This window comes from Manduca sexta, chromosome 10 (genome assembly GCF_014839805.1).
Source record: "Manduca sexta isolate Smith_Timp_Sample1 chromosome 10, JHU_Msex_v1.0, whole genome shotgun sequence".
Lineage (NCBI taxonomy): Eukaryota > Metazoa > Arthropoda > Insecta > Lepidoptera > Sphingidae > Manduca > Manduca sexta.
This window is the reverse complement of record NC_051124.1, coordinates 11,579,580-11,606,147: the sequence shown is the minus strand read 5'-3', so window position 1 is coordinate 11,606,147 and position 26,568 is coordinate 11,579,580. Positions and strand designations below refer to the sequence as shown.

Below are 26,568 nucleotides of genomic sequence, written 5' to 3'. Positions count from 1 at the left end.
AACAAAACTTGAACATAACACCGCGTAACTAAATAAAAAATATACCTAACGGTGCTATCAAAGCGGACCCGATAACTATGAACAGTTAGGAAAAAAATCCAAACGATGAATTTACGGTTAATAACAAGAAATATCTAACAGACCCATCATGCATCACTAAGATACAAGTCTTTTGTTTCTCAAAAACTCCAACAAACTTGAGGTCCAACAAAACCCAGATCCGAAACAAATGTTTGAATAACGAAACTTGTAGAGGATGAGATCATGACTTTCTGCCGAGCCATCGCTAGCGCCAGGCTATCCAATAAATCGCAGTAACCAAGCTATATGAAGCAGTTACATCACACGCGATGCTCGTTGACCGTAACAGTAACGGTAAACACCACATTTAACCATCACTAAATGCTGCTCAGATAAGTCGTAGTATCTCCGATCTGCGCTGTCAGATTTGATACTTATTAATCATGTTTCTAAGCTGTTCATAGATATTAAATCACTAACTCATTGTGTAGTGTTCATATTCTTAACGCTATTGTTAGGCAAAAGGTTGTTCGATTAGATATGGTTTAAGTAAAGATATGAGCTAAGGTTTTTGAAAGTTCAAAATCCGTCATAGATAGATGTAATTTTATTTTATTATTATAAAGTCCTGAAAACTAGTCTCAAAATACAAGAGCTAAATATAATGTTTCCATCGAACATTCTGGACACTAATTCAAGTGCAAAATTTCGATACACAAGCATTAGTCAGCTCTTGAAGAACACAACGTAGAAATGTATCTTCTCCCTTAGAACAAACGTTATTAATTCATTGTTTTACTAACCATTGTTTTCTCACTCTTGTACATAAAATTATTTACAAATCACAATACTAGTAAGATTAAATACTTATTGAAATTATTGGGTAAGGTTTCTAATCTAAGTGATCTATCTCCAAAATTTACAACACATTTAAAAGACATTTTAAATGGTAAAAGTTTAAGCGTTGTATTCCTTTGTAATATCAGATTGGCTTGTAGATGTGAAGTGTACGTAACGTGTTTACAAAGCATAGCAGTGATTCTTCCGTTTAGTAGCCTCGGCGCAAACTTGTTTTGACTTCTTTGTACAAACTTATACAATAAATCTTGAAAGTTTACGCTGATCTTTAGATTAAATTAAACCGGGTTATCATTTATGCCGATAATTTGCTCCAATGCAAAGTTATGGTAAGTATTTTAAATAAAATTTTATAAATAAACGTGGCTGACGTCGTAAGTTTCGGGACTTTTATAGCAGGATAGACTTTTGATGCGGCGGAAACCGCTAGCATCACCTAGTGTGGTATATATTATAGTCCCGGTGTCTACTCTCTATTCGACACTGTCTTTTGCTTCATCCGCTGCGAAATAATTGCCTCCCACGTCTTCCTCTACATTTTTTACTAATTGAACCAGAATATATTTATTTTATTTAGTCATACATAACCCACGCCACAATTTTATTCATATTTGGAATTAGAAAATAAATTTCTCTAAATTAAACATATGTAACAACTCGAGATCGATTTACAATGACTCGAATGAAACGGTATCATACAGACGTGATGGTTACTAAGCATTATTCGTGTCATCTATCGATTTCTATTGAAAGTAAGTTTTATGTAACGATTTTTATGCTAATCAGCTATTTGGTGTATAGTCACATAAAACAGTTCATGATGATACCGTTACCTTTGATAAGGCGTACAAAATCGATTTCCTTGATGAAAATATAATTGATTTCATGAGTAGTATACAAGTAGATCGGGCTAGTTGGTTATTATTTAGTCTGCTTCCGAAGCGACAGAGGTTAATAGCGTAGTAATTCTGTTTAAGAGCGCAGCATAGCGATTTAGTTAGTTTTCGTTTTGGAAAATATTACTGTGTTGAGGAGAATTACTGTAAAAGGCTCTCACGGTCTACACAAAGCTTCAAACACCTAAACATAACTAAGTATGGACTATAAAAATAATAATAATAAAATTTCTCATGTATGCAGGTTTCCCAACGATGTTTTCCTAATGTAGGTATGAACTACATTTCCATATTTTTACTCTTTCGTCTCCCCTGTCCCTGTATTCTTAGGGCTTTCCAAACAAGACTTAATACCAATAATTGAACGTTTGTCTCAATAAATACTCATTATTTAAGTTGCTTTATAAGAGCGAAATAGACTTGAATAACATGACAAACATGACCAAATTATAACCAAACAAAAACCCAAAAAAATATTCAAATTTCTGAAGTTTTAAAACTCGTGCAAAAGTGCACGACTGGCGCAGAACAGTGAAAGCGTGAAAACGGATGTGCGCCGAGCATCGCTTATTCAAAATAAAGTATTTTCCTTTCAAATCTTGGACTAATTGAGAGACATAAAAGACTTTCGCTAAGGTAGCCACAATGATGTCATTGTTCATGATTTACATAATAATTAGCGATCGTGATGGGAATATGATTCGAAGTGAATCGTTTGAATAAACCAATAGCTTTTGTAAGCTAGTACAAACATCAAAATCAAAGGATCGCTATCTTTACCTGTCTCAAATATACAACAAACTAATTATTCGTCGCATAATAAAATATTTACATGTAGGAAATCACAATTCGAGAGTATTTTTAGTGGTTTCTCATTCTTATGAAAGATTCATAGCCTCCGATGAACAGCTTGTAAACTCTGTTCTACAGAAATCATCATCATCATCGGTCGCAGGATATCCACTGCTAAACATGAGCCCCAGCAAAGATTTCCAAATCGACCTATTGTAATATACAGAGATCATTTTAAGGAAATACATACTTTGAAATTCATCCCTCATTATATGTGGAGATGTCGAAAGTCTTCTTCGAACGAACGCGTTAAAATGAAATTTAAAAAGAAAATGCTTTATATTTCAAGTATAGATAAACCTGTCCTCCAGTGGCCGAAATTCGACCGTCGAATTTAATATATTTGAAACTCATACTATACATAAACTATTTTTTTCTTCATTCCTCTATCATCTATATGAACTTTAATTATGCCAAATCTCTCATGCCGTGCGCGCTTTGTGCCTAAAAAGGGGTACAAGGTTTTCTCTTCTCGTAATTCTAATCAAAATAAATCTAAGTAAATTAAATTCTAATGAGCTCGTAGTCTGGAATTGTGTTCGAAGAATGGTAAGTAATTCACTTGCCCCTAATACATGGGACTTAACAAATCTGAGGAAATGTGGGTATGTGTGTCTGCCTACCCCTGAGTAGGGAAAAAACGTGACACTATGCATGTATGTAATTTTAAAGAAATATGTTTGGTACTAGAAGTTCCTACACCGTCCTCTCAATGTAAGGCATTTTTTTTTCTTGTAGAACATAGATAGCGTTTAAAAGTGTTTTAAACGAATGATAAAATGTAATTTCAACACTGCTATAAAGATTGTAATGCGAATTGCATAGATAATGTTTTGTTTTCATTTTACGGTTCTGCAAAATATCAATTGTGTCATCTTATAATTTGTCTGCTGCAAATTACTCAACACAATACTAATGGTCCCATATTTTAAATTATTTATTGTCGATAATCGATTGTAGAATACGAATTTTATATTGTATTCACACATTATATTTTATTATTTAAAGCTAAATACAGTTCTTCAGAGATCTTTGGGTATCTCTGAATACTTTATATTTCTAATGCCGTATTATTACTCAATCTCACCTTTGAGTGTGATCTCAAGTACACGTTTAATGTATTGAATTATTGAATAAACAACGCTTAAGGTTTTAGAACTTATTCTCATCTGAGTCGGTGTCTTTTAATAAACATGTCAAAATCCGTATCATGCTGTGACTAAAGATAACATTTGAAATGTTGTTTATATCTGTTTATTAAATAGCGGCGACCTTAATGCTGACTTTAATTTGACAGCGTCTCAACTGATATCGCTCTTGAGAGCGAAACTCGGTGGCATATATCAAAACATCCCTTAGTGGTAATAGCAAAACCGCGATACGATTTCAAAGCGATACTTCTTACTTCATAAGTATTATTACGCTTCTAATTGTAACTTCACTAGTTATTCTGTCGTTACGGGCGTTTATTTAATACAATGATCGTATGTATACTATGTATGTTTGAGTCAAATATACATCGTAGTATATATAGACACTTTCCCACCCTCACACCCACCACTACAACTCCTGTAAGCCAGGATCAGCAGTGGCATGCATTTTACGACACCGAGCAGTAAAGCTCGGCGAGTCTCAGGGAAAACTAATTTGTCATTGTCCCGCAACGAAATGAATCAAACAGAAAGATAGGGAGGAGTTGGAAATAGTATATAATAGTAAAATATAGTGTTCCAGGAAGGTTATGACTTGGCTGTGCCTCTGGCATTGCTTTAGTTCACGGGCGGCAGATGTTGCTTTGCATCAGGCAGACCGCTAGCTCCTTTGTCTACTGAGCCAATAAAAAAAATCAAATTAATTTTAAAGCAGTTATTCTTAGCTCATTAAGTTGAGCATACACGTTAAGTTTGACAATACATAGTTAGCTAAGAAACGTAATTCTAAATAAATGTAATAATACAATAATTATGTAACTTGATCTTTACAATGTAAATCTCGCGACCATCTTTTATTTCTACATAGTATCAAACAAAGTTTAATTCAATTTAAAGGTTATTTTTTATTTTTAGAGAATTTACATAAAAGCTTGTTATTCAAAATGATTTTAACTATTAATTGTTATTATTACACTGGCAAATATGACGCTTGCTATAATAATCCTCTTTCCTACTATAAGAAAATTATAACTAAACTTGTGCTATACAAAATATGTTATCTAATACTTTCCCCATGTCTAACTAGTATCATAATGTATAAATAATATATAATATTATTCAACGCCAAAAAATTACATAACATCACACCTGCAAAACAACTCTCAAATTGCAACATAATTTCTATCAGATCTTAGATCGCGATGGCAAAGATGCATCCACTAAACGTGTTTGAGATAAGAATAATAAATTATTTATATAGCCTTGTCTACATCCACTTTCGGAATATAATAATTAAGTTTACCACTAGATATGAGTGGAAAGATTCCAAATTGCTAGTACGTGCGTGATGCGACGTGTAGAATTGTATATCACACGCAAATCTTCCATCAATCTCATCACTTTCTGGAGAAAACCCTTCCGTTCTAGTTATCAGATTCATTAAATTATTTCTATGACTGAAATTCAAACCTTCTTTACGAGGGGATACTTGATGGCTGTCGGACAGTACCTAAGAATTTACGTGTAGAGCAGAGGTTCCCAAACTTTTATTATTCTCATAGACCACTTTTAAAATTTTGCTAGTAGCGGTGGAGTTTTTTGGCCTCCTACGACGGTAAAGTCAAGCTACCAATAGTACTTTATTAACAAACCAGATAAATTTTCGTTGACCCCCGCTTACGAATTGTGGACCCCCATTTTATAGTCACGCCAACGTCAAATCTCCCGTGGGCCCCTGGGTGTCATCATGGCGGGAATCTGAGCCAAAGCACAGGTTCCTGCTCACCGCTGGTACCGCCTTACTGAAGGCACTGGTCCAGCTACTTTAATCATTCATACGCGTGTCTCTCATCTGGAGTTCCAGTGTGAGTCTGAAGTTATCAGTGAATTGTTAGTCACTGCTTCAATCTGATAAACGCTTTTTAAATTTTATACATTGACCTTAATAATGTACGCTTTTGGATATCATACTTCCTATAATATAGATTGAATAAATAGCTTGTCCAAATAAACACGTTTAATTTGATAATAATATCTACCAAACTATAGTGTGATCTACACGAGTTTAAAATTTGCATCATTGATTTAATTACTGATGCTGTGAAATAAATAATTGGTCTAGACGACGTGTATTCGTTTTGTTTATTTTTAAGAATATTAATATAAATAGTCCAGCTCAGCTTTTTGGAAGCGGATACATAAAATGTTCTCATTTACCTACAGAGTTTTATTTATTTAAATTATTTATTTTAGTTAAGTTAAAAATGTGCCTCGACTGCCTCGGTGGCGTAGTTGTATTGCATGTCCGGTACAATAGCGCTCTGAGGTCCTGGGTTCGAATCCCGGGTCGTTCAAAGTGATATTTGGGTTTTTCTGCTCAGTATCAGCCCGGAGTCTGGAATTTGTGCCCGATATGGCGATAGACTCGCCCCCTATCACATCATGGGACGGAATATACTTGGCGAAAAGTGGGTGCCCTAGTTGCGCCTCTGCATACCCCTTCGGGGATAAAATGCGTGATGTTATGTATGTATGTATGTAAGTTAAAAATATAACTGCAAAATAATCTCCCTCCTTTCTGTCTCTTTCTCTCTCTCTGTATTATATCGTTTAAACATAAAGATAATGACAAAAACCAATAAAACTAAAATCGTAATCAAATTATTTAATTAACTCTACCAATAACAATTCTCAAGAAAGTAATTGAAACATGAAACACCAAAAGTTGGTGAACTTATGATTCACCTGTCCAATCTGGGACGGCTTGCGCATGAAATAATTGTCGTGACCTTTGCATTGCATTCGAAATAAACAATTAAGATGCTGTGCGAATTTTTACAGTTGATTGTATTGCAACATTGTTTTTGTAACAATACAAATAAGTTGTATAACACGTTGGGTGTAATTCATGTCAATTCTCAAAACTATGCCAAGTTATAACACGCCCCACTTGTTTTTAGTTCAATGTGATAAATGACAGCTGTAAAATGACATTTAAAAGTCGATTAAGTTGCCGCGTGTCGCGGTGGCAATAAGAGAAGTAATGTCCATTACTGGTTCCGTTACTTGTTCAGTACAGAAGACTACAATGATTATGTGAATGTTTGTAGTACGTTACCTAAGGTATATCATTGATGATGATGCTAAATCAGTATTGCTTCGATAACAATGTTGATAACTACTGTCTCGAGTTATCATTTTGACAATTTACACACAAACCCACACCTTTTAGCCCCGAACGGCACAGGCGCATCCAGATTTTGCCGTGCGTTTTTCATCCCGTGATGTGATAGGGGACAAGCCTATCGCTATATCAGGCACACAGTCGAGTTGATAGGAAGTAAAAAAAGCCAATAATTTGCCCGACCCGGGGATCAAATCCGAAACCTTAGCACCGCAATCGTACCGTAATACAACTACGCTAACGAGGCAGTCTAATTTCAGACTATAACAAATTTTACTACACGATTTTTATCATTTTTTGTATTCTACCATTTATCCTTTACATGAAGTTCTAAGAATCTACCGTAATTCCGCTTTTAAATGTTATTGAAAAGGTGTCTATTTTTAGCCACACGGAAAAATCTTAAATGACTTTTACACGAAATGCGCAGTCGCAACTGTCAGTGGGAAATAGATACCTAATAATAAATAAAGATGATGTAATCCGTAACACGTTTATATACAAATTAGGTAAGTTATCATATTCGATATTGATGAAATTATTATAAATATTCATACAACCTGTAAAAGCTAAATAAATATTTTACTTTAATCTTTTATACTAGCAAAGGTTATGCATGAAAACAATTCATGATGACTGGAGATACATATGGAGTTACAAGAGAAGGCAGAAGCCTACCTTTGGAAATAAACGTGATGCAGTATATCAAATCACAACTTGAAACCATCAATAAATTGTATATACAATAAACTACTAAAGCCACACTAATGTGTAGCTTCTTGATAGAAGCTGGAATCAAAATCACATTATATTCCGTTGGGCAATCAGCCGGCTATTGTCGGAACGCAGTTTGGTCGAAAACGCCAGTCATGATGCGTTTCACGGTTATTAGCCGTGGCGTAGAGATATCTGCAGCGGGTGGGGCGAAGTAGATCACTGGGTTACTGCAACCGATTTACCGCTGAAATGCTATGGGGATCTTATGGCTGTTGGTAAACAAAATGACAGCAACGTTTTTATTGCTTCCGAAGGCAGACGAACTAAGAGCCCTATGAAGGTAATCGTCACCAAGGACGTCGGAATTATTAAGGATACAGAAACAAACTTTTTAAACCTCGTTTAAAGGCATTACATCGAAGAAAAACCGTGGGAGGAAGTTCATTCCAGAGTGTACATACATGTGCATGATAAAAAAGGATCAGTTTTAAGAGAAAACACAAGATTCAACGTAATACAAGATGCAAATTAATGATGATGATGTAAATTTACGGTGCTAAACACCTGACAAATAATATTCGCGATTTATTTCGTTTTGAGACTTGAATTACAGACATGTTCATAGTTATTCCCTCATTGTGCCATGAAGGAGTGACAATAAAAAGTGAAAATCAAACTGACAATAAAATGCAGACGCGAGTTAACATGAGCAACTAAATTATCTGAAAGTCGTTTCATGAAATAAATTTAAAGTTTATCCAAATTATTGATACATATATGTAACACCATTACAGTTATTTACAATACTAAAGTACAGTATTATGGACATTAAACGTGCATTGCCTTTCTGATTTTAACACGATCTTTGGAAGGAAACTTTATCATAATTCAATGGAGTAGTTAAACCGCATCCTACGAAATCGATTGAACATCCAAGAGATCGTACTGAACGTTTTTGAATACCTGTTCAAGTTCAATATATTCTTTAAAAACCCACAACGCCCTAAAGCTTTCTATTTTGATAAGAGGCCTGCGAAACAACAACGCAGTACCTTGATACTAAATAATCTTTGAATGCCGTAAACATCCACTACAAATTCTACTAAATTAGCAAAACAGTTTTTTTATTTGGACGTTCAATGATGATGATTAACGTACAAGTAATGTCATCTAAAAACAACACTAATCCTCTAATGATTTCAACACACGCTGCATCAGTTTCATGATCGTTTCATGATTTCTTCCCCTCATTAGTGTCATATGGCGCATGCGTGGTTCGAATTCCGCGATCAAATTATTGATCAATCATTGTATGGAATAATACATGTGCATAGCTTCCATAATTGTGATTGGTATATCACGTGTGGACATAATGCACATAAAATTATAAATAAATCGAACCAAATTCCAAGAAAATGGTTGAAGGATTGCTAGATATATTTAGCATTCTAGCCAAATATCCATTTTGTATTTCCAATATAATTTAGAGTAATATTTAACAAAGTCTTCTTAAAGGGTATCTTTGATTGTTATCCTAAACACAACTTAACTGTTTCCATATTGTTACTAAATCTTTACCGATTTCTCCTATGTGAACAAAGTTATCTTGCAGACAAATTATCTAAAAAGGATTTAAGCGTAGACAGTAAAGCAACATAAAATATTACAGAAACTACAACGAGAACATAACAAGTAATAGGAGCGGTAAATAATCCATTTAGGATTAAAGTGGCTCGCAACAATGTATATCATAACGGGCCTGCAATAAACGGCGTATATTGTATTGCACATAAATTTGCAGTTACTCTCTAAATGAAAACACGGCAACAAATAAAAAGTAAGCTATTAAAAACTTCGGTAACAAACGAAATTCATTACATAAAGGTTAATGAACTTTTGGTTAGTCATTCGATACCTGGTAATGATCAGTACGTTGTTAATCTGAATAAAAGTAATGTCACTGACCTGATCGACGAAGTTCTCCGCGGTGAACCTCTTGGTGAACTCCGTGAATGTCTCTTTGTCCTGCAGGCTCTCCCGACGCGCTCGTTCCACTTTCATCTTCTTGATCCCACTGATATCCTTCGACATCTTCAGCTCCTCGATCAAATCCGTCTTCGCGCTTCGGTAGTTTTCGGCGGCACTTGGCAGACATTGTAGACTGACGGAGCGAGCTGGTGGCGGTGCCGACAGCGTCTTTGTGGCCGGAGTCCTCAGGCGCACAGCAGTGAGCTCAGCACTACTGATGGCTGCCAAGGGCTGGTGGGAGACGGGCGGCTGCGGCTGCGGCGGCGGCGGCGGCACGTTGTCGACAGGGACGGGCGGCGGCGGCGGAGGTCTCGCCTCCGCCGCGCCATCGTCCCGCTTGCACGGAGCCGTGATTGTTTTCAAGTATTCCGATGGCTTGATGAGCCGATCGGGCGCGTTGTGAGGGAAGGCGGGAGGCACGAACGGGAGCACTGCTTGTTTGTTGACGAGGTTGGGCCCGCGCGGTCGCTCGTCGTCTGCGGACGCCGCCGAGCCGCGCCGCCCCGCTGCGAAATGGCGCTCGTTAGAAGGAACAAGGGGGGAGAGAAAGTCCGCGGTGCTGCGCGCACGCACCCCGCGCTGATGCGAGCGTGTCGCCGTGCATTGTACAATCAACGCCAAAACGTTTAATTGCTGGTAATTTCTTTTTTTAATAGGCTCATGTTGTCGCGTTTGCTCGGCTTTTAGCGGTGATTGTACGGATGTAGGTCAATATTATTAACATAATATTACTTTCAGTGGAAAGTGTTATTTAATATCTCGCATTATGAAACGTTGCTTCGCAAATGTGTTTTTATTACACATAAATTATAATAATTTTGAATATTTCATGTAAATTGGACCAAAAACCAAAACACACTTATCAATCACGATAACCTTCTCATGCATAGAATTTCCCATAACCATTCCATCCCAAGACAATCAAGTATGCGGATTGCGCACGCTTCATCAAGTCTTGGTAAAGTTCAATAAATTATGCAAATATTGTGGTTATTACCGCGTCATACTAAACATCTCATAAGAAACGTTCACAGTCGAGCACCCGCGCGTCGCGCATGCCTCACATCCTAATTACACTTGACAGCTAATGCATTTCCCCTGTCCTCGTGTGAAATATGGCACTAAAGTCTACTTCATAGTGACTATATACAATTATTCGTGTATCGTAAATTAGAGTGACATATCTTCCAAATGGTAGTAATTAAAATTAAGATAAATAGGTGAATGGGCGCTCTAACTAGTTGGGATAGAGCTTCTATTCCTATGTTATTCCTACACCAAAAAGTAAAATTTACTTAGCACGAAAATATACTCTAGTTATAATTTTGTGTACTGGAGTCTTGAACTGCTATGCTTAGGTATTTTCCATTCTAATTCCATTCTCAAATTTTAGGTCCTAGATCCTGCGTATCTACGCTACTGTTCTCCAACGAAAATTTAAATGAGTATAATAAAAAATAAACAGCTGTTAGGCCGTAGTAACGGTTTTTGTATATTTGCAAAACTTCACACTCCAAAAATTTTACATTCACAGCATAGACAAACTATTCTTAGGTAACGCAACACTAAAATTCCACTGGTAAGCCCATTGGCTACTGAATTGTCCAGTGAAACTGTCGCCAAGGTTTTTTTTTACGTTCAGTAAGTTGGAGGTTGCATTTCGTAATCACTTTGTATTTCATTAAATCTAAATTTGGCTACCTTTACGTGATTTACTCAAACTTGAGATTCTATTATTGACTATACAATTTGCTTGAAGATCTGTGAATCCACATGTGTTCTACTAACGTACCTTTTTTTGTTTTTAACCCGAGGAAATCCGTTTACAAATTTCTGCGGAACTCGCCGGTATAAACCGTCCTACCCACTACAACCCCGCCGTTCTACTCTCTCCCTAATATCAAAGGTCGCGAGGTACTCAAGTACACGCAACCGCAACCCTCGTAAGAGTCGGCTCTTGGGCAAAGCTTCTCGCCATCCAATGAATCCATCCGTGAATACTGCACGCCAGCCTCCTTTAGTAACGTACGAGTACGTACCTACCCCATACCCAGCTATAAAAATGTAGCTTCATGCAATAGCGGATCTATATAAGGGATTTCTGGGCTATAGCCCGGCGAAGTAGGACTAGAATTAAGATCCAACCGACTCTCGGTCCGCCTATGGCTTCATGCATTTATTTCAATCCTATTTATTTGCCAATGGCAGCTGCAGTACACTGCTGGTAGGACCTGAGAGCCATAAGTACGTTTTTTCAGTGGACTATCTACTATATATGTCAATGAACTAGTGAACGTAGCCTAGACGCTTTTCTATAATCATTACTCCAATAGAAAACAAAAATATATGTGAAAAAATGAGATAGAATTATCGATTCTTGTACATATTTTTGTTTTTTATTATATATAATAATAATATCAGCCCTGTTTTATATACTGCCCCACTGTTGGGCACGGATCTCCTCTACTACTGAGAGGGATTAGGCCTTAGTCCACCACGCTGGCCAGGTGCGGATTGGTAGATTTCACACACCTTCGAAATTCCTATAGAGAACGTCTCAGGTATGCAGGTTTCCTCACAATATTTTCCTTTACCGTTAATGCAAGCGATAATTCACAAAGAATACATACATAATTTTTTAGAAAAGTCAGAGGTGTGTGCCCTTGGGATTTGAACCTGCGGACATTCGTCTCGGCAGTCCGTTCCACAACCAACTAGGCTATCGCCGCTTTTTTTTTGTTTTCTATTAGCATTTACAATTGTAGTAAGACATCTGGCAGCGGCACCTGCTCATGTTCTTTTGTTATAGTCAACAGTACAAAGTTATATAATCAAAACACGTATAAGAAAATTAATATTAAAATCAAAAGCTGATTACGATTCAAAATGAAACTTTAACGTCATCTACTCAAGTATCATAGTTGATAGTTGTTAAGTTTATGATTAGTTTACTAGTATAGTAGTAATAGTAACTGTATTAAACAATATATTGCGACTATTACTCATTGATTAACGCTTATTAAACGATACCATCGAGTTTCCAATCCGTTTTATTACTTGATAATGCCCCCCCCCCCCCCCGCTCGGTTCGTTCCTAGTTATCAAAATCCATCCAAAGATTGGAAGAAATCGCCGATTGCGATAAAACCGCCATTTGTATTTCCTGTTTGTTCATAATCTCTATTACATATTTACTTTTCCATAAGATATACAATAAAGAAAAATAAGTGTAACTACTGGACATAATAAAACTTAACATATCATGTCTTAAGATGGCGAACGTAGTGGATTCCCAGACAATACTTTGTAATTCAAGGTGTTAGATGATGTTTCTACTGTTTATGGGCGGTCGTATTGCTTACCATCAGGTGAACGGCAAGCTCGTCTCGTCATTTAAAGCAATACAGAAAAAAAAGCGAACGAAGCGAAAATTTTTGGGTTCAGAAATGCAGATGAAAACGAATACGCTAACTTGAATGAACTGACTTAAATAAAAGGTTAGTAGTTCACTCGGTAATATTGCATGATATTACAGATAATTTTCAAAGAACACTTACTCTTGGTCAAGGTTAGTGAACCGTAGAAGTTAATGATATAAATGCTGACCCGGTTCGGCATTTAAAACAAGACAATCCAAGTTTTTTTCATACTTGCACGGCAAAATCGACTGACGAAAGATGATTACCCCGCGGCTGTCGACACAATTATGCCGGCCTTTTGGAACCGGATATACACAGGCTGATCCCGGGAGGCGACAAACTTACGTGGGCCACTATGGCGAGTTTTAACACCTTCTGTGCGGTGGTCGCTATGCGGACGGATATAAAATATATCCTACCGCGGGCAAATTTACCTTCACATGTATCTCTTGAAATATTATAATCAATATTTCTTAACCCTTCCACAGTATGCTGCCTGCACATCAAACTACAATCAATATATAAGAAATCGTACACATCTATATAGAATCATACGATATTAACGTTACAATGAAAATGACATTGAAAACAAACAATACTGCAGAAGACAGTATTGACTTGAGCTACAAGCTTGTTCTAAATCCAGGCATATTGCGCCTCACACAAAGGCATATTTTTACTAATATATAAAGATGAAGAGTTTGTTTAAACGCGCTAATCTCAGCAACTACTAAAGCAATTTTATTTTTTTTAATAGGAATCTACATTACTTCAGAGTACTATAGGCAAACTTTTATACCGAGAAATCTTTTTCACGCAAGCGACGTTGCAAGCAATTTTGAATAAAGCTAATGTTTGACCACATATTTGGTACAATGCTAATACACTATGAGCAAAAGTTAGTTTGGAATAAAGCTTATATTGGTCACATATTTGGTACAACACTAATACACTGTAGACAATTTTATCTTACTTTTATCTAGACTATAAATATCAAAATAATAAGAAAGCGGTAACAGAGCACCAGCAAGCAGACGTAGTTAATTAAAAATTCACATATGTCACGGCGGTGCTGAAGCCGTTTCACTCTGTTTGCTGAAAACCCGCTTCAGTTTTAATTAGAGAACTCGTTCGGAACGTATGAAAGTTACACGCGCTGTTCGCATTATAAAATAACTGAACGAGTTAAATAGTGTTTTTGTTAGTGATTCATTTGAGGTAACTATTGAGGTATCAAAGCGTGAATTGAATGAAGGATTAAGAATCAATCGGGTCAATGGTTTAGTCATTCAATTGCGAATCGTGAGGATCTAGATGCAATTCCCAAATCATTAATATGTTTTATTTTCAAAAACCCAAAATTTGCAGGAAGCAACTGTAAGCAAAGGTGGTTAAAATAGCAATCCAGTTAAAAACGCTTTTGACTTCCTAGGAATATTAAGAAAATTAATTTAACTGCATTTTATTTTACGTCGTGTTTGCAACCGTTAACAGCGTCTACACAGCACCTTATTACCGCAGTAATACCCACATAAGGCCAGCACATTACAATGTAATGGATTTTATTGATGTATTAATGGATTTTGAATATTATTTCAATTAAGACAATGTCGATAATAGTTTGACAGTAAAAAAAATTCTACGCTGCTCTCCGCCGTATATGCGTCAGCGTATACACTCCAAATAACAAAGTATTGACTTACTGAAGACATACAGAGAACAGTAAAGCATGTTATCATAAAATTCACATGAAACGTGTATAAAATTAATCAACAGATTTCCCCTTGTGCTGTAGCAGTCCACCGCGTCGGCACTTTCTAACAAACACTATGCATTATAACGCATTAATCTCAGTCTGGATGCGAAATTAACGACGTTTCTTTAATTAGTTTAATTGCTAAGTAATACTATTGATTTATTTTGTTGGTGGTTGGATATATTTTATATCCGGCTGAATGGCGACCACTGTACACAAGGTGTTAAAACCCGTCGTAGAGGCCCACGTAAGGATTGCGGTCCGGGATCAGCCTGTGTATATTCAGTGCCAACAGGCCGGCATAATTACGTCGACTGCCAAGGGGTAATCATCTCGCCTCTGTCGTCATTCTATTGGACCCCATTCAACTCACCCTTAGGTGCAGTGGGGTCAATGTCGCGCACGTATAAAAAATGCTACTTCTTAAATTATACAAACTTGCCTTAATCAAATTATTACGCAGTTTTATAGTTTTGCCACCACACATTACCGACCAAAATGCCAATTTACCCTCCACTTTTTTTTTTATTTTACACAGACACCAACACTTTGATCCCTGAAAAGGTAGACAGAGACGCAACTGCTGCACCCACTTTCTGCAGTGTGTATTCCATCTCATAATATGATAGGGGGCGAGCCTATCACTACATTTTGTCTTGGAAACCATCAGAAACTTCAAAGGTCTTGTTTGCAAGGCATAAGATACCTTGGCTGGCTTGGCTTGGCTTAATAGTTATTAATAATAATATTGAGTTCATACCCGATAGATGTAACAATACAATGGCCTACAACAGGGATGGATGAAAACCAATTTGACATTATCCCGCAACGAAATTATTCAAATAGCAAGATAGGGAGGAGTTGGAAATGTTAATTGTCTACTTCCCGCCATAGCAAAGCGGGAGACGAAATAATGAACTAAGGAGGCGTTTTAGAGACACAAAAGGTAGAGCGATGAGCAGAGAACGGTATACCTAGTCTAAAAACACTAGACCAGACATTCGCGGCCGAGTTGCTCACTCATCTACTTTCCGAGATCACCAATTAATTATTCAAGAATTATAAACTTTTTATCGCAATTAAAGCGAACGGCACACAAAAGCTCATCTTAGTCAAAGATTAATCGTCTGTTACTTTCATTGTGCGGTTACTTTCGCGGACTTATTTACGCTTTTCCATCACTTTCATGGTAATAAAATTGTTTAATTTTACAAGATGTGTTTACGAGCTTTTTAAGAAAGCTAAACGTGACATAATGGCTTACTAATACTGGTGTCTCGATTTTATGTAAGTTTGATCACTTAAGTGCATTTATTTTATTTGTCCTAGATTTTAATTGTGGAAACTTATCTTTCTTTGTTTACATTTTTTATTACTCGTTAGTTATAAGTTTTTGTTAAATAAATAAATATATCATTACAAATTAAAATAAATACAAATAACGTTCTAAATCTTTCCATAATTACTTTTACTCACGGCTCCACCTGCATGGAAATCCTTTTCCGGAGTATAATTCCACTGTATACTATTCTGAGATCAAAATATCCTGTATTAACCCAGTTGTTCTAACATGATAAGTTTCATTGAAATCTAATCACTGGTGTAATGTTATTGTTTATTTATTTATTTATAATAAGGACATTATAACTAGTTCCAATAATATATAAAAGTAATAATAATGGACTTAAATTAATTAATTAATTGTTTTTGCGACTAACTAACGAAAGTCCAAATCCTCACTAACTTTCGCATGTATTTATATTAATACAATATACTATACCTAATATCTTTAATGAGCCACTCAGCACGAAAGCAAACTTCAAACTATAAATAACCGTTAAAATATTGTTAATCAAGCGATAATAGTTGCTCTTCATTCGTCTAAAGCTGCTAATAAACAGCAATGACTTGGTATTTTCTGATCTTGGATTAAAACATCAATAATATGATTGAGTTTTTCTGCTATCAGCGCAGAATCTGGAATTCATGGTCGATGTGGCGCTGGAGTCGCCTTTATTACGTTGGACGGAACACATGGCAAAAATTCAGTGCCTTGGTTAAACCTCTGCTTACCACTTCGGGGATAAAAGCGTGTTGAGTGTTTGTTTTTGTTAAACAGTAAAGCATGTTAAAATCGTGTTGAAACCTCGGGAAATCCGAATGTGTAAGTCGAAAAGTGCATATGCCGTGTTTTACGCTACGGGCTCGCCGCGGCTTATGCTAACATTTTCAAAACGTTACAGTTTAAGGAAATTCAACTGTTCATAAAAAACAATATTTAAATTCTCCTGAAGATCAGTTTTAGAATATAATATCAATCTGCATTTATAGTCCATTATAAAGGAATTAAATACGAATTAAAATGCAAAACTACGCCCGTTAAGTTTTGTAATCATTTAAAAATATTAATATTAAAATTGTAAAAAATACTTATTCAAAGTGGAAAAATTTGCAGCAATATAACAATAAAATTATTAGTAACTAAGAAAAAATGATGTATTAACACAATTAAGTCTACAATCTAGAATAAAACCTAATATACACGTTCTCAGAATATATTGATTGTTGTATGTTTTGTTGACCAACTAAATAAATAAAAAAATAGAATATATTGAAATTAAACTAATTTTCGGATTCTATCGCGGTTAGTATTTTATTTTTCTCCCGACGTTTCGAAGACTTCAGTCCCCCCCCGTGACCATGAAGGCTGCAAAGTCTTCGAAACGTCCGGAGAAAAATAAAATAGTAACCGTGATAGAATCCGAAAATTATAATTTCAATGTCTAACATTCGCGTAAACATAAGAAATCAAAAAGAATATAGTGAGAATATCGACTACCAATATTATAACAATTTTAGAATTATCCTCTCCTTATTAAAAATAATTTCACGCATATTTAAAAGTATTTTGTTTATAAAAATCGATACAGCTTCGTAAAATTAAACAGGTTTCTATTAAAAATGGAAAGTAAAACCGAGGCAAGTTTAAAGCAACATAATTTTACATACATTTTATTGTTTTGAGTGTACATTGCAATCAGAACGAAACTAACTGCCCATTAGCTCCACTAGAAAGTGAACAGTCGCATTTCTTAGCACAAATAAGTTCAGTTTAATTTCTTCGTATTATTAAGAAAACATCTGAATTATCATTAAATTGGGTATTTAATTATGAACCGATTTCCTGTTTTTATACTTAGTAGGTTTCATCCTAAAAATGCGTAAAAGGTAAGTATTAATTTTAATATAATGACATGCGGTTATTATTTATTAATTTAAACAATCAGATGAAAAATATTTTTCTAACTAACCCAAGAACAATAGCTTTAGTCCAGTACAAATCAAAATTTTGGGATCGATGTCGCTATGAACTTGCCTTCCGAATGCAGCAAACAAAATACATCTTTCCTACCCGTGAACGAAAATAATGCGATTTAGAGCTTTGATATTTATATACTGCGTATACGCAGCTTGTGCCGCTTTAAAATGGTACCCATACGTCTCATAATGCCTTGTATGGCAATTGTGGTCACATTGCTTTGAATCAAAACTATTTCGAAAGATTTCCACATATCAACAATAATTACAAAAATATATTACACTTGTAATAAGTAATGCATAGAAACGTATGTGGTATTGAAGAAATTATTTTGATGTGTTAAACCATTAATGAGATATAGAAATGCATTGTCCAGCCAGGCCGGAGAAACTTCCACATCGAATACATTTACGACAGATTACAAGCGAAATGAAAGTGTTCAGACATAAAATTAATACAGTTTCCGTTTATTTTCCTCGTAATTTATGGCGCATTTGAAATACAATTAGCAACAATCAACATGTATAATGTCGCTTGTCATGTTAATAGTAGATTATACTCTCAACAATTTTTTTATTTTACTTCATACTTCATGCTGATGGTAGGATATATTTTATATCCGCCCGGATAGCGATCACTGTACACAAGATGTTAAAACCCACCATAGTGGCCTACGTAATTGTATCGCGTTCTGGAATCAGCTTGTGTATCTCCAGTTCCAAGAGGCCGGCATAACTATGTCCACTGTTAGAGGTAATCATCTCTCGTCAGTCAACATTCTATTGGACTCCACTCCACTTACAATCAGGTGTAGTGGAGTCACTTAGTCGCGCACATATTAAAAAAACTTAGTAATATTACAAATGCGAAAGATTGCTTTAATTTTTCCATGTTTTTATGTTTTTCAGAAACCACAGTAATAACAACGGGTTTGGATGAAATTTGGCACATGGCAACTATGTTCAGGTTTAATATATAGGCATCTTTTAATCCCGATAATAGCTCCCATGGGAAATAATAGAATTTTTATATAATTTTTGTAATCAATGGCGCTGGAGTCAGATAGATTTTTAGGGACTTTTGTGATAGAAAAGGCCTTACACGCGAGCGAAACAAACATGTCTAGTGCGCTTAAAGGTTTGTACAAGGTGCAGTCCTGGATTTGTAAACAGACCGTATAGGCCGCAGCCTAGGTGCGGCAGATTTCAGAAGACGCTCACTTGATCATTAATCATTCGTTTATTTAACTTTAATGCCTTGCATAATACAAACAAAGGGAACATTATTAAGTATTTTAAAAGCCTACATACATACATAAACCTACCTATATGGGGCGGTGGAAATAAAGTGGGGTATGGGAGGCCTACACTCATAAAAATTTAAAGCCGGCATTGACAAGGTGGATCTTTAAGATGGGACAGTAAGGCCGCTACTTTGACCGTTGTAGCTACAATAAATCTTTCTAAGAGAATGTACATAACTTATGAAGTATGTACATAACTGAATTCGCAGATTTTAAAAATGAAAACAATAACTCAGTAAGAAATAGAGACATTATGCAAAAACTTTTTATAGTAATGATCAAAAGACTCTATCGAACCATCAGGGTTGAGGACTTAAAGTCAGAAATCGTTTTAAACTTTCTCATATATATTATGGAAAATATGACTCATAATCCATTTCTAATTTATACCTATTTGTTCAATGACAAAAAAAACTTTGTTTTCCGTTTGATTAATCTACAAAAACGAATATCGTATTCAGGGCCTTTCAATCACTAAACAAAAAAAACATTGACAAAAAAGCGTGCAATGACGATGAGATGAAGCGAGGTTGCGGCCAATGTTTGTACACAATTTATTTTTACGTTAAATACCAAAAATTGAATATTTATTTTATACTATCTAGGCCAATGTTTATGCACAATTACGTTAAATACCAAAAAAATATATATTTATTTTATACTATCTGTGCCCGCGACTTCACCCGCGTGAAAATCAATGTGTCACAAAGCTTGTCCCGCGTAAATCCCGATCCACGAGATTTTTTACATCCACGCGACCGCTTCAACAGTAATCGTTATATTTCAGTCAATTTACATAAAACAGAAATGTACTATTAACGTAAACATTCCTCAAGAAGTGCACTAACTTTTAGTAAAAACCGTACAAGAATCCGTACATTAGTTTTTGAGATAATCAATAATTGATAGAAATTAGAAGTAGGTACTTTTATTTATCTTTAGCGGTGTAAAGGTTGCCGCCACTATAGAAGAACAGATGGTTGCGTTCCTCTATGGAAGGGGAAGATTTCCAGTCAGGCAGATGTAGCTTGTGACCGGCCGCGGCCCCTCCAACGGTTCCTATTTGTAGTTGGTATATATGCTACTCATTACGCAAATTCTGCTATCGTGAGTCAGTATCGTCTATCGCCATCTAGCGTGATTGTTGTGCGATATCACTACAATTATTATTCGAATATCACATCGATAATCTTGCAGTTCCGGTGACGTTGACGAGATGGCGGTATATATTATAATTGTGCACATATCTTTCCTACCCCGTTGTTAGTCAAAGTTTCGTCACACCAGGCATCTCCGATTGATTGCAAAATTGCCTTCGAAAGATATTAACTTTGTCACACCTAAAAATACTTCGAACAACAAAAACTACATACCAAGTCGTCCTCTCAACTCCGAAGGTCTGAGCGCTGGTTCTTCTAACACCACTGGTGGTGGTGGTGCAGGTGGCGCGGGAGGTGGTGGGGGTGGCGGTGGTGCCTCGTCTCCCGAGCTGCCGCCTGAGGATACTCCTGATGAAGCGGACGCTTGCACGACTGTCGCCTCGTCTGATACCGACGCGCGGCGACTTCCCGCCGCTGACGACAGTCGACTGGCCTACGATCATATATATTTTCATTCATTAACTAATTTAAAAAGTCTATTGCATTGATGCAAATGACGAATAAATAAGACTGTCAAGTACTAGAAATCAAATGTTAAATGGTAAAGTATTGAAAAATTTTAAACGTCAATATGAGGGAGACAGTGGCTTTTAATAATATTAAGTTATAGAAACCAAATGGTAAGTATAAAAGCAAAAACCAAAATTATACAGTAGGTACCTACTGCATATAACTGTTATGGGCATATCAACCTCAGAAATTTGATTAATAATTTAATAGAACCAAGGAATTTATTTATTTATTTAATAATTGAACCAACAACGTGAACATCTTAACATACATACAAAAAACAATACTCCAAATTACACTCAGTAGATGCCACCTTAATTATAGGTACAAATAACAAGCTTGAACAGACAGGAACAGGAATGACAAAGATTACGGGCAAAATCAGACGACAAAAATAAATATACACACTGCTGCATCAAAATATTTGTACATTGAAAAGGCCATTAGTTAAGGCACATACACAAGAATAATTTCATGTAAAGTATCATTCATCTGTTACAAATCATGATAAAATTTAATTAATCCATTATAAGTGTTCGCAGGAACTGTCAAAGACCACAATAATGAGACTGTTATGACATTTTGCAACAGTGAAGGGGCTAGACATGTAGAGTGTATAATGTCGTGTGTTGTAATTTAACATTAAATGCATTTTGAAATGTTATACGGCAAATGAGCACTGCAGTGTGCAATCCTGTCTTAAATATAATATATACCCAGTGTTAAAGTAACTAGTTGCAATATTAAAGGAAAATACATTTTGCTGGCTCACTATTTAAGAAGTTCTATGTCAATTTCTGTAAATTTATTTATACGTATGACATGATTTCATGTCTTTCAGTAGAAAGTTCTTATAATACCTAAGAGAAATAAAGGGACCTTGAATTATTTTCTTGTCTAATTTTTACCAACATGACAATTATAATCTCATTTTACCAACATGAAAAAAAATTATATATAAATATAAAGACATTATAAGTGAGCCAAATTTGTTAAGAAAACGACCTCTTTTTATATAATAGTTTTAATCGTTTATTTACCAAGCTACTTACAGTCAAATGATATGAGAATCGCTCCTACACGGTGGTTTGATAAATCATTTTCAGGCTAATATAATAGTGCAACTACTTTTCGTCTCATCGCCATATCAGGCACAAATTCTAAAATCCGGCTATATTGAATAAAGTAAAGTAGAGGAAACTACAGCCAATATCTTTGCCGGACCTGGGATTCGAACCCAGGACCTCGGAGAAGTTTCAAACCTCGCTTGCGAATCAACCACGTCACCGAGGCAGGGAAATGAGATTAATTTAATAAGTGAAATACTCACGAAGTTCTGTGCTTTGTGCGTCAGCGCTGCTAACTTCGTAGCTATCGACGACTTGTTCTGGCTCTCCGACACCGGCGACACTTCTTCGTACGCTTTGTTTGAGCTGAACAAAATGCGATAATAATACTTCAGTTTATTATCATTCATAAGGTTTTGTAGATCCATCTGTGTGGAATATTGCATGTTTCCAAAATTTTCTTGTATATACCTTGAAGCGATGCCTTGAATCTAGGCCAATGTTAGGTCTAGCAGGCTTAAGAGCATGTTGCAAAAAGGTTTCTAAATTTTTATGATGGGCTCGATTGAAACACTTCGAAGCAGACTCAATTCGAAGCAATTCTGTTTGAAAAATGTTACCGTGTTTAGAAACTGAACCCAGGATACTTGGATCTCGATCAAAAACCTTCAGCAGTTTATGAGTTCGACAATAAACATCGAAATATTAACAAACTAATATTTATATGATTAGTATATCATCGCTTAGTTGAAGAGTGGTATCGAGATAGTGAAATCAAATGAGTCATTTTTCTGATCTTCAATACTTTTACCATGATTCATCATTATTTTGTTAAATAACTAGTACTTAGTTATTTTTAATTTCTATCATTATAGAGTTAATATAAAATGCTGTTCATAAACTCTTTTTCATTCGTAACATTTTTGTACATAATAACCTTGCCTATCTTATTTTATCACAATACCATATTAAGTCGGTTAGAGATGCATATTGGAATAAATAAATACCAAAATCTTAATTTATGTTTCTTTATAAACTAAGGTTTAAACGATTATTGTTAAATTTCAAGCATTACTTGATATATAAAATGCTTACGACTAGAAATCTATCTAATGTTATGCCATAAAATACTCAAGTTTTGATAAATGATTTGTGAAATATATGCAATTTTATTTTATCTACATTATAAACTGAATTATCACTATCTCAGTAACCTGGATTCTAAACTTAAAGAAATAATATGGAAACTAGATAACAAAGGTTGTCTGGTAGAAATCGCAGATAGCGATAAGACCGCCATTTGTGCTTCCTGTTATTACACCATCTCTGTTCTATCTTTATTATTCTTTACAGTTATGATGTACAATAAAGAGTTTAAATAAACAGTGACACCAACTTGTCAGTGTCCTTGCCGGAGTAGTCGATGACGAGCGCGGCGCTGCCCGGGCGGCTGTGGCTGCCGGAGTCGCGCGAACTGCTCCTGCGCAGGAATACAGCCAGGGTTAATGATAACCTTTATTTTATTTGTTGTAATAGAAAACGATTTTCAACCTCTTAAAGTTATATTGCCTCTAGCCTAGTGGTGTCTTTATGCTCTCCATCATGAGTGCTGGATGCGATTCCAAAAACAATCAACTAATGTTGAGTAGGACATACAAGAGGCGATATTTGTCCGGTACATGACGTCAAAATGTAAGAGTGGCTCAAAATTATACATTGTACTACTTAAAATTTTATGTCGCAGCTGTCGCGTTACTCATTCTCCGTCTTTGGTAAACTATAGGACGAGGACAGTGAGGTAAAAAACCTCATGCTACAAATTACAATAGGGCGTTATTTTACAATGAACATTACATTACTGCATTTCGAGTCGCGAGCGAGGGGGAAATATTTTGAGTGATAACATTATAAAATACTGTAAGATACGCATTGAAGCGCTGAGCCTCACTACGCCTCGCCTCATTTGAAGTAGGATATTATACCGACTCAATGCTAAAAAGAAGCTAGTCTAAGAAACTCTTTTTCATGTCATGTCCTACCCAACTCTACAATCGGCATTAATTGTAGGGTTTCATTAGGTCACATATAGCCCCGTACCAATCACATACCTCTCTCAAAAAAGTCTAGCCCTACCTATATAAAACAGTAGTTTCCATTTGACAAACTACACTTGTACAAAAACGGTCCTAGTAACCATATTATGTCTTGCATTAACTTCCTAAATACTGAAGAAATTTTATTAGAAAAAACTCATAAAGCAATTATAGAATGACCAGAATATCACACCCAGGATCTACATAACAATTCATGCTGCTGTTACCAACAAAGCTATCTAGTTATGACCATTCCGTGGTATTTATTTCACTTGTATAACAATAAATGAACTTCATTAGTTATCCGGTTTCACCAGGCCGGCATAATTATGTCTACTGATGAGGTAATCATCTCTCGTCAATCGATATTCTATTTGATCCCACTTCACTTACCATCAGATGGGGTACTGCCGTGTAAGTATGAAAATATTGTACCTTCGCCTCTGCTGTTCTTCCCTTGGCATGTAAATGTCCTCGTAGTGGTGGTCGCGTCGGTTCGCCTCGGCGCCGCTGTCGCTGTCCGACTGCTCCGGGACGATCGTCGTCTCGGCAGATCCGTGGATTTCGGCTTTCACTAGAAATAATGGATGATAATATTGCTTAAGATGTGGTAATAGATTCATCCCCTAAAATGGAACAGAATGGTTTGGTAACATAAGACTTACCTTCTATCGTGATAGGGATATTTAAGGGAAATGTAGGTGTACTAATTGATCCTCTACCTAAGCATTCGGAGGTACAGGTTCCCCCATCTACCTACGAAGTGAATCCAAGTCTATCACCGTTAACGAACTTAAAGGATAACGAGAATTGATAAGTAGGTGCAGTGTATGCAGAAATTGGTCTGAATACAGCTTTTTCTATTGCTACTATATGAAGGGGCTATCGTGTCAGTTTGAAAGAAATTGTTGCCTAACTGTGATCGCAATTTAGTGTTATTAAAATTTTAATGTTGCTTCTGTCTCTTTTAGTAATCGGATCAAACCAACCTTCAGTTTCATCTATTTCACCATGAAAAGTATTTGGAGTTAGAAACATCCTCGTGAATATATCTTGGATTATAACTCACCAGTCATCGTAGGTGCCTCCTGTCCCTCAGCAGGCACTCTCGGTCCTGGAGAGCGCGTGTGGAACAAGTCCCTCACGCGCTGGTACAAGGCAGCTGGTGCGCCGGAGTTGTTGCCGTGAAGGAACCAACCGCCCGTGTTCGCTGTATCCGCGTCTGATGCTGAACAAGCTGCGAGAGATAACTTGTTACTTCTTGGATTGAAGTTAGATCTCAGTACTTACGGGCGAATTCAATAGACAATCTCAATCTTAATTATTGATCTGATTTCGAGAATTTATCAATCAAGATAAGTTATTTGTAAGTATACAGAGGGGATCATTTTGATTCGTCCTTATCGGATCGAGCGAAAAAAGCCATTAGCATCTTTTATTGAAATCGGCGGTTATTTATGAGAATGTACAGTAAATATGTAATATCTTACATTGTATTAGTTTTATGTATTAATTACTTTATTACCATAACTAAAATGTTTAATTTTGTTATGTGAATAAATCTTCTTTTTTAAGTATTCTATATACTTTTTTTTAAGGATCCAATAGGTTTTATGAGCACAACATTATTCTATAGTTGTAATTTAATAATACATTTAAAACACCTTTACAAACACACCATGATGAATTTTAGTGTCACGAATCCATTCAGGGAAAACTTCACTATTCATTAAATTCATATTTGTCGCGCAACACACGTCCGTCCATCACGGCAGCAGGAAGTGGACTACGCAATGGGGTGTAACAAACATTACCTAAAGCTGCGCACGCGCCGCTTCCGCCCGAATCACTTCCGTCGTGAATTAGACGCGCTCGCCAGTTTTATTGTTACTATTTGCAAACGTAACATGAATGTGATTTAGGAGGCATTGCTTTGATTTATTACTTATATTACTTTTATAATATTTATCTAGATATTAGTAATTATTTTTAATGATTCGATATGAACTATTTACGTAGCTAAGTATTCTACATGAATTTAAAAAATATATCTTAAACTTTTAACCGAAATTTGGCTTAAGGAGAAGTTAATCGGTGATAATTATAAAACATAGTCTCAAGGACTCAGTAATAATGTAATTCCTATTCATGAAATAATTTTCAAATAACCTCACCAGCTATATATATACTCATATATATAGATAGACAAAATGCTTGAAGATTGTAGCATTGTT

General features: G+C 35.8%; 1 protein-coding gene across 5 annotated transcripts in view; it reads right to left on the bottom strand.

The window, feature by feature from the left end:
* The window catches only part of LOC115448699 (espin), a 71,870-nt gene that overhangs the window by 2,762 nt on the left and 42,540 nt on the right, over positions 1-26,568 (bottom strand). For all 5 annotated transcript variants that reach the window (XM_037437161.1, XM_030176214.2, XM_030176216.2 and 2 more), the window contains exons 6-11: positions 25,404-25,571; positions 24,770-24,908; positions 23,638-23,721; positions 22,505-22,607; positions 20,878-21,097; positions 9,645-10,213 (exon numbers count right to left, since the gene is read on the bottom strand). In XM_037437161.1, coding sequence (XP_037293058.1) covers positions 9,645-10,213; positions 20,878-21,097; positions 22,505-22,607; positions 23,638-23,721; positions 24,770-24,908; positions 25,404-25,571 — 1,283 coding nt within the window. The remainder of the gene's footprint in view (positions 1-9,644; positions 10,214-20,877; positions 21,098-22,504; positions 22,608-23,637; positions 23,722-24,769; positions 24,909-25,403; positions 25,572-26,568) is intronic.